Source organism: Rhamphochromis longiceps, linkage group LG7 (assembly GCF_057381845.1).
Source record: "Rhamphochromis longiceps isolate RC_006_pf linkage group LG7, R_longiceps_female_GT1.1, whole genome shotgun sequence".
In the NCBI taxonomy this organism is placed as follows: Eukaryota; Metazoa; Chordata; class Actinopteri; order Cichliformes; family Cichlidae; genus Rhamphochromis; species Rhamphochromis longiceps.
In genome coordinates, this window is record NC_140563.1 from 57,996,847 (window position 1) to 58,013,083 (window position 16,237).

Genomic DNA, 16,237 nt, shown 5'->3' on the forward strand with positions numbered 1-16,237 from the left:
AGAAAAAGTTATTTCGCAATACATATCATTATCGTTCTATCGACCAGCTCTACCTCTGATCGAAAAGCAGATTTTTCTCGTTTGCACAAATTAATTCAGATTCACACTAATTCTGTTCACAACAACAGAATGAGGAAGAGGGGGGGAGGAACACAATTAGATTGAGTTACAATTGGATGGAAGTCGAGGACAAGGAGAAGGAAGCTTAGGATGAGGAGGAAGAAAAGCAGCAGGAGCATCTTTAGGGATCTCTATGATGTCATTGAGGTTGGTTTCATTAATATGGTCCTCTCACAAAGAAATATGACTTGTTTTAGTTCACCTACTTCCTGTATTAAATAGTGATGTGCAAAATATTGTGGAAAACCACAGAGCAGGCACGTATAGGGCATCTGCAGTAGGGCTGGGCTATATCATACCATTCACGATAATACCGGTGTAATTTTGGGCAACGATAGGAAAATGAAATATAGTGATAGAATATGGGTAAAACGCGCATGCGCAGTGCCTATGTTTACATACGCACATGGCGGCGACGCAGAATGAGAAGAGCGAAAGTGGATCGTTAAATGAAACGGATGAACCAGAATTGGTTTGTAAAAATGCTGCAACTTCAGTGGTGTGGAACTGGTTTGGCTTTTGTCCGTCAGATACACAACAAAACACTATTTTTGGTAGAGCATGCTAGCGGGCCGTCGTTATTACCGTGTTGTTTGGAAAATACGGCACACTTAAAATCAATCCTTTGATTTTTCTGAAAATCGACATTGCCCCTTATAATCCCGTGTGCCTTATGTATGAATTCTGGTTGTGTTTACTGACCTCGAAATGATTTTATGTGGTACGCGGCGAAAATCTGTCAAATGTTTCAGTACGACTTTGCTAAGCTACGAACCCGCACCGCTTGATGGATTGTCAGAGCATTACGGCTATCGTAGGCAGGAGCCTCGCAGAGTGATACGTACTGCGCTTCAACATAATATTACCGTATTGTGTGTGTATAACCTCTTTTTAAGTTTTGTGGATATTATACATGGTTATGCTGAGGATATGTCGGCCAATTTCCACTGGAAATGCCTTTTGGTTAAACTGTCAGCAAGGAATTTGCACTGTTACATTTTTATATAACTCTAATGCACATAAAAAACAGCTGCTTGTTTAAGTGAAAATACATTGATGGGGTTTTTTGCACTAATAAAGTTGTGGAGTTGTAAAGTATTTTGTCTAGTGTCATTTATATCGTCAGTTATATCGTTATCGCAAATTTTCAAATGTATATCGTGATAAATATTTCTGGTCATATCGCCCTGCTCTAATCTGCAGGTAAATGAACATCAAATTTCTCAGGCTAAAATCTGTATTATACTTTTAGTCTTAAGAACATATGTTGTATATTTATCACCCTTATGATAAAACCCATGTCAGCCATTGGTTTATGGACTTTGTATTTTGAAGCCTCAACATTTGCTTTATTGCTATGTTGGTTTTTGTGAGCCTTTTGGGACCATATTAGGATGAGGGATCAGAATCTGGAGTCGTGCACACTATTGTTTCATTTAGTGTGTATCTATAAGATTTGTACAGCAGATCCAAGTTGGGCCTTGAAAACAGGAACGTTGTCTGCATAGAAGAGAACTTTAATAGTAGGCTTGTAAAAAGTGAGGCCTTGTGCTCACATTTGCTGCAAACATTCGTTTAATTCTGTCACCCTGTTTTGATGCAGAATTCAGTTGAAATCAAGCAAGAACGGGACTTTCTTTTTTAATGTGTTCTTGTGAATTGATTGTGTATCGCATACATTTGATTTGACTTCCTGCGAGACAGCAGTTGTCCGCTGGCCAAAAAAGTTTTCCAAATACCTCCACGTGATTAAGCCTGGATTTAGAAAAGAATAGCAAAAAAAATCTGCACCTCCTGCTTTACATGCAATTTCTGATTGTGTGTTTAGAGGCGGCGGCGAAAGGGGAGACCTCGGCTCATCCAGCTGGAGAGCCTGACCAAGAGGAGTCGAACATTAACTCAGCTCTTCCAGGGCACCCTGCAGACTCAGCTGCTGGCATTCGCGAGGGAGTGCGGCCGCCGCTGGGATGACGTGACCGCCAAACAGGAGTCCATCACAGGTCGACTGTAGGTATGCGAGTCAGACCTTCTGAGGAGGGTTTCAGTTTTCTCTCTTCTTTATAATTGACCCTTGTTTTCTCTCTCTCAGCTCCTTGTCTCAGAGTGGGAGGGATTCGAAGCACAAAGGGAGGAGCTTGTCATTTGGTTAGCTGATATGGATGTCCCCCTGAGTGAGGTTGACCACTGACAGGAAACACCTGTGAAAAACTGAAACAACTGCAGGTGTGGGGTTGTTTTGATATAACATATATTTGATATGATACATATATCAGAGACATTGTCCTAAACTGGACTAACAAAGGACCATGAGTCCAACATGAAACTTGCCTTACATAACGCTGAAGTTCATTGATCATTTTAATCAAAAACTTGTTGTTGAAATATTTTTACTGAACATGCAAACATCTGCTGATGAAAATGTGTTGATTTTATTGGTCTGTTATGAAGCTATTGCTATTTCTAATGTGTTTTGTATCACTTTCTGATGTTTTATTAATTAAACAATACATGTATTGTTGTGTTATCTATAGATTATTACTGTTTAAATGACTAATATGTGACATGTATTAGTTGTGATGTTGTGCTGAGGGTTAAAATGCCTTTTTGTCTTTTGGTATACTACGAAATGGCAATAAACCATTAATATATGTCTATGCTGTGCTCGTATTTATTTTACCCTGCTCAAATTCAATTTATGTTAGATTTTATTTTGAAAGATTTAAAATGGTTTAAAATGGTTCATTAAAGAACCATTTCAAAAAGGTTCTTTAAAAAAACATTTTTAATCATTTTTAAAGAACCATTTTTAAAAAGATTCTTTGAAAATGTCATGGTGCTGGCCCAGCGTTTTGTGTTTTATGATTATGTCCCTCTGTTCTAGTTATTCTGTGTCCTCCCCCCTTGTGTCCGGTTTGGGTTCTAGATTTCCTGTTTTGTTCTGAAAGTCTGTGTCTGTTGTCATTGTGTTCAGCTTGTCTCCTCCGGTCCTCATGTGTATTGGGTTCAGCTGTTCTTCCCTCCTGTGTGTGATTACCCGATTACCTTGTGTGTGTATATTTAGTGGGTGTCCGTCTGTGTTCATTGTCGGCTCGTCTGCGTTCATCTGTGTATCTCTGCGTTTTTGGTATCCTCCGTCAGTCTGCGTCTCGCTGCCTTTCACCCCGTGCCCTGAGGATTTCTAGTTGCTCTTTAGTTTTCCCAGTTTAGGTTTCCGTTAGTATGTCTCATGATTCGTTGTCTGTTCCTGCCACTGTCACCTGTAAATAAACTCTTACTCATATCATCAGTCGGCTGCCTGCATTTTGGGTCCTCCTTTTCCTCCACACCACACGGCTCACTCCGCCAGCCATGCCAGAAAAACCATTAAAGGTGCTCCAAAGAACCATTTCTTGATGGTTCTTCAAAGAACCATTGTTTGAAAGGTTCTTTGTGGCACCAAAAAGGTTCTTCTATGGCATCAGTTTAAAGAACCACTTTTGGTTCCAGTTGGCACCTTTATTTTTCTGAGTGCACCCACCCAGCTGTATAGAAACTCCGTCATGCTAGCTAGCACGCAGTACGAGTTATTGTAACTGATGGTAAAAAGTCAGCATAACGGAAATAAATTACACCTAAACTTGGTTTATATCTGACTCAGATACACTGCAGGTCATAACTTCTTACCTGAAGTTCAGTTCACCTGACACTCGGACCGCCTCGGGTCTCTCCTCCTCCTGCCTCACCTTTCCATCATCCACCTGCTGGCCTCCACCACTTGCTAATGTTACTGAATCTGTGGAAGCTCCGCCATAGCCACCACCAAACAACTGAGTTATTTTTACACATCGGCCAGCATCTGGCCAATCCACCACCTTTCATTGTTTATGCCGTTACAACAAAAAAAAATCATAGGCCCATAAAAACGAAAAATCACCATCGGCCCACCAGGCAAGTATGCCTGATGGCCAGTCCAGCTATGCTTGCAACCCTGAACTTATTGTCTAATAAAGGAGACATGGAAATAGCTTTAGTTTGTTGTAGATCAAAGTGGAATTAATTTGATTGATTTAATAGGTATTCTTGGTGGGAATCCTGTATTCTAGTAGATACAGTCCCAGCAGCAGGAGATTGGAATCGAGCATAATGACATTTTCTAAATGATCAAATTAAAATGCAGACATTACCGTAGCACTGCAATGCAGAGTTTGCACTTCAGTGGTTTCAGGTACGGCAAACCTACACACATAAAATCTATCTCCTCAGCGCAGGACTGGTCTGGCACAAATAAATCGGGCCTGGCATTTTTGGTCCAGGCGACCAATCATGATCACTCACAAAAATGCATCAAAAATAAATCTATGTTGATTATGTACATAATTCATTGATATTGAGAGACTTTCTTTGTAATTGGTCCAGTTGTTGGTTGGCTCTTAGTTTCACTGCCCTGCAGCATATGACACTAAAAAGCTACACTTTAACTATTAGGTGTGGCTAATGATCAAAGCATCCATGCATTTTACCTGAATCCTTGAGTCCCTCTATCAATTTGGTTACCACGTTGATTACACCTTCCTCTGTCGCTCTGTGAGGCCTGGTTTCTAGTTGTTACTGGTAATATAGTTCACGATGCAGCAGATATTCTACATGTCGGTTAATTTGACACGTTTTCCTGCATTTATTTTTAGTTTCTATTTCTCTTTCAGCGTTTTAGCTCCACATTTTCGCCACTTCTTCCACACTAAACTCAGTTTTACAAGATGCGTAAGGGCACAGCGAAGGTACGGGAGAGACCAGTTGCCCTGAGAGATTTGATTGGGCAATCCAGTGTCGGTAATGAAAATAAACCAATGGGCTGTGTGTAGCACTGTATGTACTAATATTCTATAAAGCACTAGCACGTTGCTAGTTGCTACGATCAGTAAAACATGGCACTTCCAGACATAACATAATGTAGTCCCAAACGTTTTATTTTTATTCTTCCAGTTGCGGAGTTAATGCTGTTGAATTAAAAAGACGATTACATTTAATAACATAAGCTTAATCTATGTATGATTTTGATTTGTTTGATTTTATAAGTTCAGCAAGGATTCTGTCCTATGTTAGAATATATTGGCGTCTATAGAATAACAATACTGTTGAAAAACTGCTTTCTACAGAAAAAAATCAAGCAGTAAAGCTGCACCTGATGCTCTCTGCATAGTACCATCGAGGAAATACAAAGACTTCAGACACTACTGATCGCTTTGCTTTTCCGGGAGAAGTCCAAGGAATCTTCCAGTGGTCACACCACTTTCTGGAGACCTGATTGGTTAGTAAGTGGTGATTTTATACCTGGTAATCTCTAATCAAATCAAATCAAATCACTTTTATTGTCACATCACATGTGCAGGTACATTGGTACAGTACATGTGAGTGAAATTCTTGTGTGCGAGCTTCACAAGCAACAGAGTTGTGCAAATACAATAACGTAAACAAGCAAAATACAAGAATGGCTACATCTGAAACTAATAAATATATGTACAATATATAATAGTATATGCACTCCTGGATGTGTATACTAAATATTTTTCTACGTGTGTGTGTACACACATATTTTACAAGTTAAATAGAGTAAACAATAAATAAAATATATAAAAATATACAGAGTTGAGACATGTGCAAAACAGTGGCATTACTGTACAGTATGGAGTGCATAATGTTGAAGTTCCAGTAGTGAAGCTGAGGTGTCTATGAGGTGTTCAGCAGTCTGATGGCCTGATGGAAAAAGCTGTCTCTCAGTTTGCTGGTACGGGACCGGATGCTGCAGAACCTCCTTCCTGATGGAAGTAGTCTGAACAGTTTATGGCTGGGGTGACTGGAGTCCTTGATGATCCACCCCGCTTTCCTCAGGCAGCGCTTCCTGTAGATGTCTTGGAGGGAGGGAAGCTCACCTCCAATTATCCGTTCAGAGCACCGCACTACTCGCTGGAGAGCTTTGCAGTTGTAGGCGGTGCTGTTGCCATACCAGGTGGTGATGCATCCAGTGAGGATGCTCTCAATGGCACAGTGATAGAAGGTCCTGAGGATGCGGGGGCTCATGCCAAATCTTTTCAGTCTCCTGAGAAAGAAGAGGCGCTGCTGCGCCTTCTTCACTGTTTTGTTTGTGTGTACTGACCACGTAAGATCCTCAGTCAGATGTACACCAAGGAACCGGAAGCTGCTCACTCTCTCCACAGCAGCGCCGTTGATGGTGATGGGGGTGTGTACTTCTCTGCACCTCCGGAAGTCCACTATCAACTCCTTTGTCTTGCGACGTTGAGGGTGAGATGGTTGACTTGACACCAGTGGGTCAGGGCGCTGACCTCCTCCCTGTAAGCCGTCTCATCACCATTGGTGATAAGACCCACCACTGTAGTGTCGTCCGCAAACTTCACAATGATGTTGGCGTTGTTAGTGGCTGTGCAGTTGTAGGTGTAGAGTGAGTATAGGAGAGGGCTCAGTACACACCCCTGTGGAGCACCAGTGTTCAGTGTGATGGGGGATGAGGTGATGCTGCCCAGTCTGACCACTTGGCGTCTGTCAGACAGGAAGCTAAGGATCCAGCTGCAGAAGGAGCTGCTCAGTCCTAGATCCTGCAGTTTCCTGTCCAGCTTCGAGGGAACGATGGTATTGAATGCTGAGCTGTAATCTACAAACAGCATTCTCACATACGTGTCTCTCTTCTCCAGGTGTCATTTGATGACATAAGGACAAAAACTATGTTCCACGTCCAGTTACATTTGTTTTTGTGCTTCGTGTTCCCTCCCTAGTCTGCGTCTTTGAGAACTGTCTCATGTTTCCTGATTTACTTTGGTAGTTCTTGTCCTATGCGCGTTACTGCCCAGTAACGTTACTGCCCAGTAACGTTACTGCGTTACTTGTAACGCGTTACTGTAATCTGATTACTTTTTTCAGGTAACGAGTAAAGTAAGGGATTACTATTGCAAAAACGGTAATTATATTACTGTTACTTTCCCGTAGGAATGCTGAGTTACTGCGTTACTAAAACCATGATTTTTTTGCGAGAATGTCTCATGACAGTGACATAAGTGAGTGCGACATTCTTGACAACAGCTGTGTGCAGATCAACAATGGATCGAGTGCGGGAGAGAGTATGAGCGTGCAGCGTCTAAAGCGTGGAAGTACTGGCCTTACTTACTGAGTTTGATTACATAAAAAGTGACAAAAACATTAGCGTTCATTGTGCATCGGAAGAAAACTTTTTACAGCGAAAAAACCCCCTAAACTTCCAAGCAAGCACCGGGAGTGCGCTACCACGTAATGGGAAACTCACAGAGAAACTCGATTCTTCAACTGACCGCTGCGGCACACCTGCACCAGGGCAAACCTCCGCCTACGCCACTCCTGCTTTACAGGTGAAAATAGAGCAAAAGGACTGCTAGTCTTTGATTTTATTTATTTTCTGCTGTGTTTTGCACAGCAGAAAATAAATAATAACTCTTTCAAATAATTTTGCATCTATTTGAAAGAGTGAGTGTAAACACAAAAAAATATATATATATTTTATGTGCTGGAATGTGCAGAAAATAAGTTTAAATGTTAAACAAATTTCTTCCAGTCGGAGAATGTTGCATATAATTATGTTTTTGCTTGATGCATAAAGTTAAAAGGTTAAAACTAATAAAACAAGTTTTAAAAAGAGACTTTTCCATTTGATTACATTTTGTATGATGGATTATGCAGAAAAAGTAGAATTGGGCTGAAAGATCTATTGCTTTATCACCTGTTCAGGTTGTAAATCGTGTTTTTTAAAAGTAACTAAGCAACTAATTACTTTTGGAAATAAGTAATCAGTAAAGTAACGGGATTACTTTTTTGGGGGAAGTAATCGGTAATTAGTTACTGATTACTTTTTTCAAGTAACTTGACCAACACTGGTCCTATGTTAATGTTTTCAGTTTTGCTTCAATTTGGTCTCATCATGGTCGTCCGCCCGCCTAAAAAAAAGTCCAAACAGCCTGTGACATTTTCTCCCAGTACTGACAGCTGTATTAGTTTAACAGCAAGTAAAGAGGCCTAAAGTGATACGTTTTGAATTGTGACAGAAAATGGGAGCCAGAGTCTGTCGCGGTTTTAAATTCACTACCGGATGCACTCGGCTCTTCTTGAAAGGGATGTGACGCAATAAAAAACCGCAACATGTACGACAGATCCACACTCGCGGATGAGGCCTGTGCGCGCGCGTGTGGAACCGTAATGGCCGCCGTGCAGCTCAGTTGCGCTGTTTGTTTTGCTTCATTGGCTCAACCCTCCGGGGGGCGGGGCCGCTGCGGGGCTAAAGTCACGTGATCTAGGCAAAGCCAAACTGACCAATTCCAATATGGTGGCCAGCCTAGCAGGTCTACGGTTCCTGTTGATGGTAGTGTTGTTCTGCGGAATCAGGTACGGCGCCTGCAGCCAGAAAGCTCCGCAGGTTTTGGGGCTGCGGCTGGAAGAACCAGTGGATCCGCTGTGCATGAAGGGTCGTATCATTTCAGCACCAAAAGGAGCCACGTTTAAGCTCCGTGTCTTCGGGTTTAATCTGAATGGAAGCTTGTCGTGGGTCGCGTTCGCAGGAGCAGCTGGCGGAGCGGCTGGGGCTGTCGGTGATACACCGGACCCTTGCGAGGAGCAGTCCAACCGCCAGGACTCCAAGTTAAAGGTGACCAATTTAGAACTCGACGATGCGCACAGCGTGCTTCTAACTGTGGAGGTTAGCACCTCTGAGGGGGAAGCTGGCAACGAGCAGACCTACTACCACCTGTGTGTGCGGAGTGGAGAGACATGGACATCTGCGGGCCTGGACAGACTGCGAATAAACACTGACACGGATCTGCCAGCAGACTACATCCCGCCGTGGGGTCTGGCCGTACTGATAGTGCTTGTGCTTATGATCTGCGGATTGCTGAGGACGGTGAACTTGAGCCTTTTGTGGCTGGACCCAGTCGAGCTTTATGTCCTACACAGCTGTGGATCCGAGGAGGAGAAACGAGCCGCCAAACGGCTGGAGCCGATCAGGAGAAGGGGGAACTTCATGGTGAGTTTCTAAAAGCACGTGGGGAAGCCACAGGGAAAGAAAGGTGCAAATGAAGTAGTGTTTTCTAAACGCATGTCTTTTCCACCGCAGGCATGTTCTTTGTTGTTCCTGTGTGCTCTGGGGCATTCTGTCCTCGGTGTGCTCCTGTACCGGGCACTGGGCTCCATCGTCTCTGCTGTGTTCAACAGCGGCTTCCTTATCTTCTTCCTAGCTGAGCTGGCTCCTCACATCTTGTGCTCAGGTTACGGCTTCCAGCTGGCGCCTGGTCTGACCTGGCTGGCCCAGGTTTGCATGGTGCTTACCTGCCCCCTGTCTTGCCCTCTGGGCCTGATTCTGGATCTGGGGCTGAGGAGAGACATCAGTACCTGTGGGATAAGGGAGAGGGCCATGGAGATGGTACGGGCAAACGTGAATGATCCTTACAGGTAAATATAGTGGACTTGGGAGAGTATCACAGAGATCTGACATAGAGGTGCGATGAGTATTGACACTTGGTTTAAAAAAAAAACCCTGATCTGTTTGTTTGTTTGTTTGTTTGTTTTTTAAGAAAGAAAAAAACACATGATGCTTCTGAACATACAGAGTAAACAGAACTAGAAAAAAAGATACTATAGGACATAACCAACAAAAAGTGTGTTCTGTCATACTCTACAGTGCATAATTCTTATGGTACATTATGTTAGATTCACTGACATACAGGAACAATTTAGTGTTCCAGACACAGACTCTTTGCTAAGTTTGAGTTTAATATTTGATTAAAATGTCTGACACATTAAGATGCTTTGATTCATGATTAATGCCAGACATCCCAGTTTACTTTAACAGAAGCATTTGGTGTGATTTTGGCCAGTGCTTTCTTGTACTGTTTGCATAACCAATGACTAACAGGAACATCATTCGTAGAAACTTGAAATGTAACTTGAACCCGAAAGACTTGACTTTTAGGAGTTGTCTTTGTTTAGATCTCCAAACACTTGATATTCTAGTTGGATTAGTCCAAAAAAATTTGAGATTATTCTGAGGGTGGACTTCTTTTTAAAGACTTCACAATTGTTATATTCTTCTTAACACTTGCCCATGAAAGACCTGAAACTTGACTCACACGTGATCTGAAAGTCTTGAGAGTATTTTGAAATTTAGATTTTTTTTTTTTTTTTTTTTTTTTTTAAACAGACTTCACATTTGACCCCATAGTAGCCTTGTAATGATTTGAAACATGACCTGGCCTAACACTGTAAAAATTTGATGCTTGAACCAGATTAAGTCTCAAGACTCAGTTTACCATGTGTGTATTGGTCTAACTGTATTAACACCTTAGACAGATTAAGTATTGAGACTGGACTCAGACTCATTTTCAAAAGATTTAAGACTCGACTTGAACTTGGTTCAATAGACTTTTTAGGACTAATCTGCATTAAATTTGTAGGATTTGAGACCTGACTTGAAGTTGGTTCTTAAAGATTGGCCTAGAAGATTTGATAATTGACTTGATTGTTGACTCAGTTTTCTTCATTATGTTTGTAGTGAGTTTGTAAAGGAGGAGTTCAGTCGTGGGACATTGCGCATTAAGACCGTGGAGGACATCTTGACACCTCTGAAAGACTGCTTCATGCTGCCTAGCTCGGCTGTCCTAGACTTCTCCACTATGTCTGAGATCATGCAGAGTGGTTACACCCGTGTGCCCATTTATGAGGAAGAGAGGTGGGATCAGCAACACAACACTCACTTAATAGCTTAACAAAAACATGGCTTAAAAACTTGACATGGCAGCATTCGCCTCATCTGAACAGAGTATCTGTAGAATTGGCAGCTTTGAATTAGGCTTCTTGGTATAACGTTGAATAAATGTAAATCCTTGGATTCACTCATTTAAAAATGTCTATTCCTTGAAACCACCATGACAAAAAAGACAACAGCACAAGTGTATATTTTCTTATAATCTAGCACATGCAAAATATTCTTAATAATAACCAGAGTATGTGTGTCCAGGCCTTTTATAACTTCAACATTTTTACCAAAGAATGAATATAATGGTAGCCATAAGAGTGCAATGGAAAGGTCTTTGGGAGTTATTCACATATTCATACCAATCATAAGCCTTTGTTTGATTTCCTTCAGGTCTAACATTGTGGAAATCCTTTATGTGAAAGACTTGGCTCTGGTTGATCCAGAAGACTGCACCCCAATGACGACTATCACCAAGTTCTACAATCACCCTCTGCACTTTGTGTTCAATGATACCAAACTAGATGCCATGTTGGAGGAATTCAAAAAAGGTTGGCTGCTGTTTGATTTGTGGGAATGGTTGGAATCATAGAAAATTATAGAGTTGCCATGCTGCAAGCTTTTCACCTTTTTTATTTACATTTATTTTTATTTTGGAGCTTTCATTTTGCTCATATCCTGAATTATTAAAAGTCTCAAGTCTCATGACGCCTGATACATGCTTTGATCAAATCTTTAAAGTATTAGAGAGAGAAACTCGAAACAGTTAGACAGTCCCTTATGAGTTGGCCCCCTTTCAACAACAAGAGACAGAGGCAGAACCAGGCTGACTGCTGTGATCCTGAAGCTAATAAGCCTTGATAGATAAGTATATAATGTCATCCTTTTGAGAAGTGATATAAATAAAGTAAATAAATAAAGCCAGAGTAGCCTATATATTTTATATTTTTATTGACCTTTAACAAATGTATACTAAAGTACAATTAATTAGCTGTTGGCAGCTCTTATTGCAAAAGAATATGCTTGTACAGACAATCTTGAGAATAGCAGAGAATGCCAGCTAATCCCACTTCAGATTAGCTGATGATGATGATGATGATTCAACTGATTCCGTTTTACACATTTTATTAGTAAATCTCATATAGGGCACTATTTGAGTGGCTTCAGTGTGTCTGTTATGCATCTGTAAACTGCCTTACAACCCATCTCAACCCAAGATCCTGCTTTTTGTACTGTATCTGACTTCATTAATTAAATATTTATCATCATTGACGCCTGCCCTGAACTTTAATTTGATTTTTCTATAGAAGGTAAAGAGGTGCCAGAACTGCTATACTGCCAACTCTAAATTAGTGCAGGCCTGTCCTGACTAATGTAGTCCACACAGAATATCACTGGCATGTTGTGAATTTAATAGATGCTTATTTCTGTGATTTCTAAGAAGTTTGTACTGGAAACGACTTAAACAGTAAGTTTATCACACTGAATCTAAAGAAAATCACTCGTGTGAGTTATGACTTTGTAGCCCTCCTTCCTGTTATGTCTCCTTTATAATTCAGAGTTACTCTTTTTACTCCAAGTACCTTTTTCCTCACTATAATTTGCCATTAACCTTTATCCTTTAATCAGGCAACTCTCACATGGCCATCGTCCAGAAGGTGAACAATGAGGGAGAGGGAGATCCTTTCTATGAGGTGCTGGGTTTGGTCACTTTAGAAGATGTCATAGAGGAGATCATCAAGTCAGAGATCCTGGATGAATCTGATGGCTACTGTGAGTGTCTTTTGGAATATTGGCTTCTTTGCTTCTTTTATTGTTATTTATTGTTATTATTGACTCCCCTTGCAGTAGACAGGAAAGTAAAGCGTCCCCTCACTCCACTGGAGATTCCTCTGGAGCCTCGCAGCACCCATGAGGAGTTTTCTCTTTTCAAGCCTCCTGAAGGAGAACCCAAGATCCGAACTTCACCACAACTCCTGCTAGCCACACACCGCTTCCTGTCCAGAGGTATGTGATTATGTGTGTTTATCTGTAAATCTCTACTGACCGAAGCTAGCACATGAATAAAATAGTCACAGTTTAACACAGCACATGTAATGATTATGCCACGGACCTGGTCAACCAAGCAGTAACTGGTTAAAGGGGAGTTGAGACCAGTCTCTGACTTTGACATTTTCCCTTACAGGAAATGTGTAAATGTATAATGTGTAAAGATGTGTTTGTATTTAAATGTCAGAACAACAAAGTAAAGTTTTAGGTCAAACATCTCAAAAAAAAGAAAAGGAAAGGAAAACAGCAACAATAATTTTCTGCACAATGTCTTCAGCATGAATCAACATCAACAACACCAGATTTACTAACAGGGACAAATTCCGCAATTACAAAAATATGCACATGACAGTGAAAGGCTTGCTAATGATATCCTTACTGACTTGGCTACAGCAGTTCATTTTAATAATAACCAGCATTGTACCATAAGGTTGGAGTATGCTCTAATAACCAAATGACCACATTGTGTAGGTTGTGTAAAATCTTGTGTTAGGAATTGCTGGAGTCTGTGTGTGGATAAATGTGCGTGATGTCCAGATAAACCGCATAGCGTGAGTGGAGTGTAGGATTCATTTGGATAGGCTGTCCTATTACGAAATATTCCACTGTATAAATCTGAAATATCTTTTTGTCTGTAAAAGGCACAAAGTGTATGTTCTCAACAGCAGGTTTAATGTGTCTTTGTCCAAATTTGTTGACCCAGATTTCGCTTTCTGCAAACTAGTTTCCTTTTTCCAGAGAGTTAACCCTGGATCATTTATCATGCTTATTGACTCAATGAAGCTAATTTGCTTGTTGCCATATTTCTCTCATACTGTACTATGGAGAATAAAATGTAATAGTTTTACATTTGACTGTTTTCTCAATTTTGTAAGACAAAAACCATGGTTCACATTGCCACTTATTCATATTTAAATTTGAAATGGGCCTCTGCTCTTTATTTACCCAAATACTTGTTAAAATAGGTATCAGTTGATGATGGGGGTTGCCCATTTTTCCCATTTTCCCAAAACATGTTCACCCTTTAAAGGATTTTGCTTCTCAGATTGTATTAACGCAGAGGTTAGGTTACACCATAGTTACACTACACTAGCTTTTTGACATTACAAAAAACAACAACTTTAAGAAGCTTTGGGGCTCCGACTCTATTATTTAGCAATACGTGCAGTGTCACAGCTGTCTAGAAAGTGGTGCATAGTCAAGTAATGTCTAACTAATTTTAGAAAGTTTAATGCAGTGACCCCACCAATATACACTGTATTGACAAAAGCATTCACTCGTCTGCCTTCACACCATTATCAACTGTGTGACATCTAGGGCTGCCACAAACGATTATTTTGATAGTCGACTAGTCACCGATTATTTTTGCGATTAGTCGACTAATCAGATCATCATCCATTGGACGTACAGCTTATTGCACCAGCAGCATCTGGTCTTATATAACTATCATTAGCTTACAGCTTGAAGTGTTTGTGCTAACTAAAAATAAAGACAAGATGGTAGTTTATTAATTTTTAATGAAATTTGCAGATTGTTTCGGTGAAGTTTAATAAACTCCTTGCTTTCTAAAATATAACAGGACACCGGAGTATATTCTCCAGCGTCTCACACTTCTGATAATCAGCTGTATGCTTGACAGTTTTAGCTGTGCAAAAACTATAACTTTAATCTCAGCCAAACCGATTTACTCAGGAACAAATAAAATACTAAAGAAAGCCAAACAATAACATTTTTAAGTTATCTAAGTGACTTATATATATGTTTAACCTGACTAGCAAAAGACGGCGGTGGGTTTGAAAACGATTTGCCGGGAGTCCGGTGTTCTCACGGCTCTAGTTAGCCTTGCCCCCGCCTAGCTAACGAGCTAGTGGGTAACAGACGTCTCCGAAAACGTCGGAGCGCTTTTGAAAATATGTGGTGTCTTGATAAACTGAGCAGATATTTGAGGTTTACACAGCTACATTCTCGCCTGAAAATATGTTAAACGTTTATTTTGTGACCCAGAAAGAATAATAAGAGTAAAGTTAAAACTAACTAGCTACCGCCATTGTTGGCAACTGCGCTGGGCTGCGCTATGAATTCTGGGACACAGCTTCTTCTTCTTCGGGGTTTAACGGCAGCTGGCATCCTTGTACATGCAGTGCTGCCATCTTCTGTTTCAGTCCGTTATTACACTCTTAAATCCTACTACTCATTCCTGCGTCCTTTGTGATCTTACAAAGCTTCAAACGATGCGTCGACTATTAAATTAGTCGTCGACGATTTTAATAGTCGACATAATCGTGACTAGTCGACTAATCGTGGCAGCCCTAGTGACATCCCATTCTAAGCCAGAGGGTTTAAAATGATGTGGGCTCAGCCTTTGCAGCTATAACAGCTTCAAATCCTCAGTCTTCATGGCAGATTCACCAAGGTTTGTAAACATTTTTTAAGAGGTTTTGATTAATGTTGACATGTTACCATTTGATTTGTCCACTGCACATCTGTGATCCTCAAAAGATCTGGTAATTGTGGCAGCTATTTGAGTATGGCCAACTTATCGTCATGGCACCCGCTGTGCTCTTTTCCTGGTGCAGCCCGTCTGCTTGAAAGTTTGATGTGTTGTGCATTCAGACATGCTCTTCTGCATACCTTTGTTCCAGTGAGTGCTTATTTGAGTTACTGTTGTTTTATTATTAACTTGAGGTAGTCTGACCATTTTGCTCTGTCATCAACATGGTCTTATCACCCAAAAAAACGCTTCCATCTGGACATTTCTTGTTTTCGAACAATTCTCTGTGAACCTTAGAGGTGATTGTGAGAGGAAAAACACAGTATAGCTGCAGTTTCTGAAATATCCAGCCCAGCCTATTTGGCACCAACAACTATTCAAAGTCACTTAATTTAGTTTTCTTCTCGATTCGGATGCTCTGTTTTTACTGTACAAGTCATCTTGATCATGTGAACATGCTTAAATGTGTTGAGTTGGTGTAATGTAAAAAGCTGACTAGACATTTGTGTTTAAGTAGCTGAACAGGTGTACCTAATAAAATGTTCAGCCAGTGTACTTAAAGATGCTAGAGGAAACCTTCCAGACTACTTATTTCAGTTATTCAAATAGTGTCAGTTCACAACCAGTCATTTCAAACCACTTTAGATTGTAAGGTCAAGACTACAGTATTATTGAGCAAACACCAACAATCATAGACTATTCCCTGTAAGCGGCTCCTTGAGTTGATGGGAAGGAAGAACTCCCTTTAAACATGAAGCTACGCTGCATATGAGTCATGACTACGTTTAAGTCATAACCCTTCCTCATATTATTATTGC

The 16,237-nt window shown here is 40.7% G+C and overlaps 1 protein-coding gene across 5 annotated transcripts in view; it reads left to right on the forward strand.

Moving 5' to 3' along the window:
- The first annotated feature begins 8,429 nt into the window (after positions 1–8,429).
- Positions 8,430–16,237, forward strand: part of cnnm3 (cyclin and CBS domain divalent metal cation transport mediator 3) — a 32,836-nt gene continuing 25,028 nt past the window's right edge. For 3 of the 5 annotated variants that reach the window (XM_085414574.1, XM_085414575.1, XM_085414576.1), the window contains exons 1-6: positions 8,431–9,154; positions 9,245–9,579; positions 10,679–10,855; positions 11,273–11,430; positions 12,509–12,652; positions 12,728–12,886. In XM_085414574.1, the coding sequence (XP_085270700.1) occupies positions 8,459–9,154; positions 9,245–9,579; positions 10,679–10,855; positions 11,273–11,430; positions 12,509–12,652; positions 12,728–12,886 (1,669 nt within the window). In that variant the 5' untranslated portion in view covers positions 8,431–8,458. Of the gene's footprint in view, positions 9,155–9,244; positions 9,580–10,678; positions 10,856–11,272; positions 11,431–12,508; positions 12,653–12,727; positions 12,887–16,237 lie in introns of all 5 variants that reach the window. The other 2 variants (XM_085414573.1, XM_085414572.1) reach the window with 2 other exon arrangements.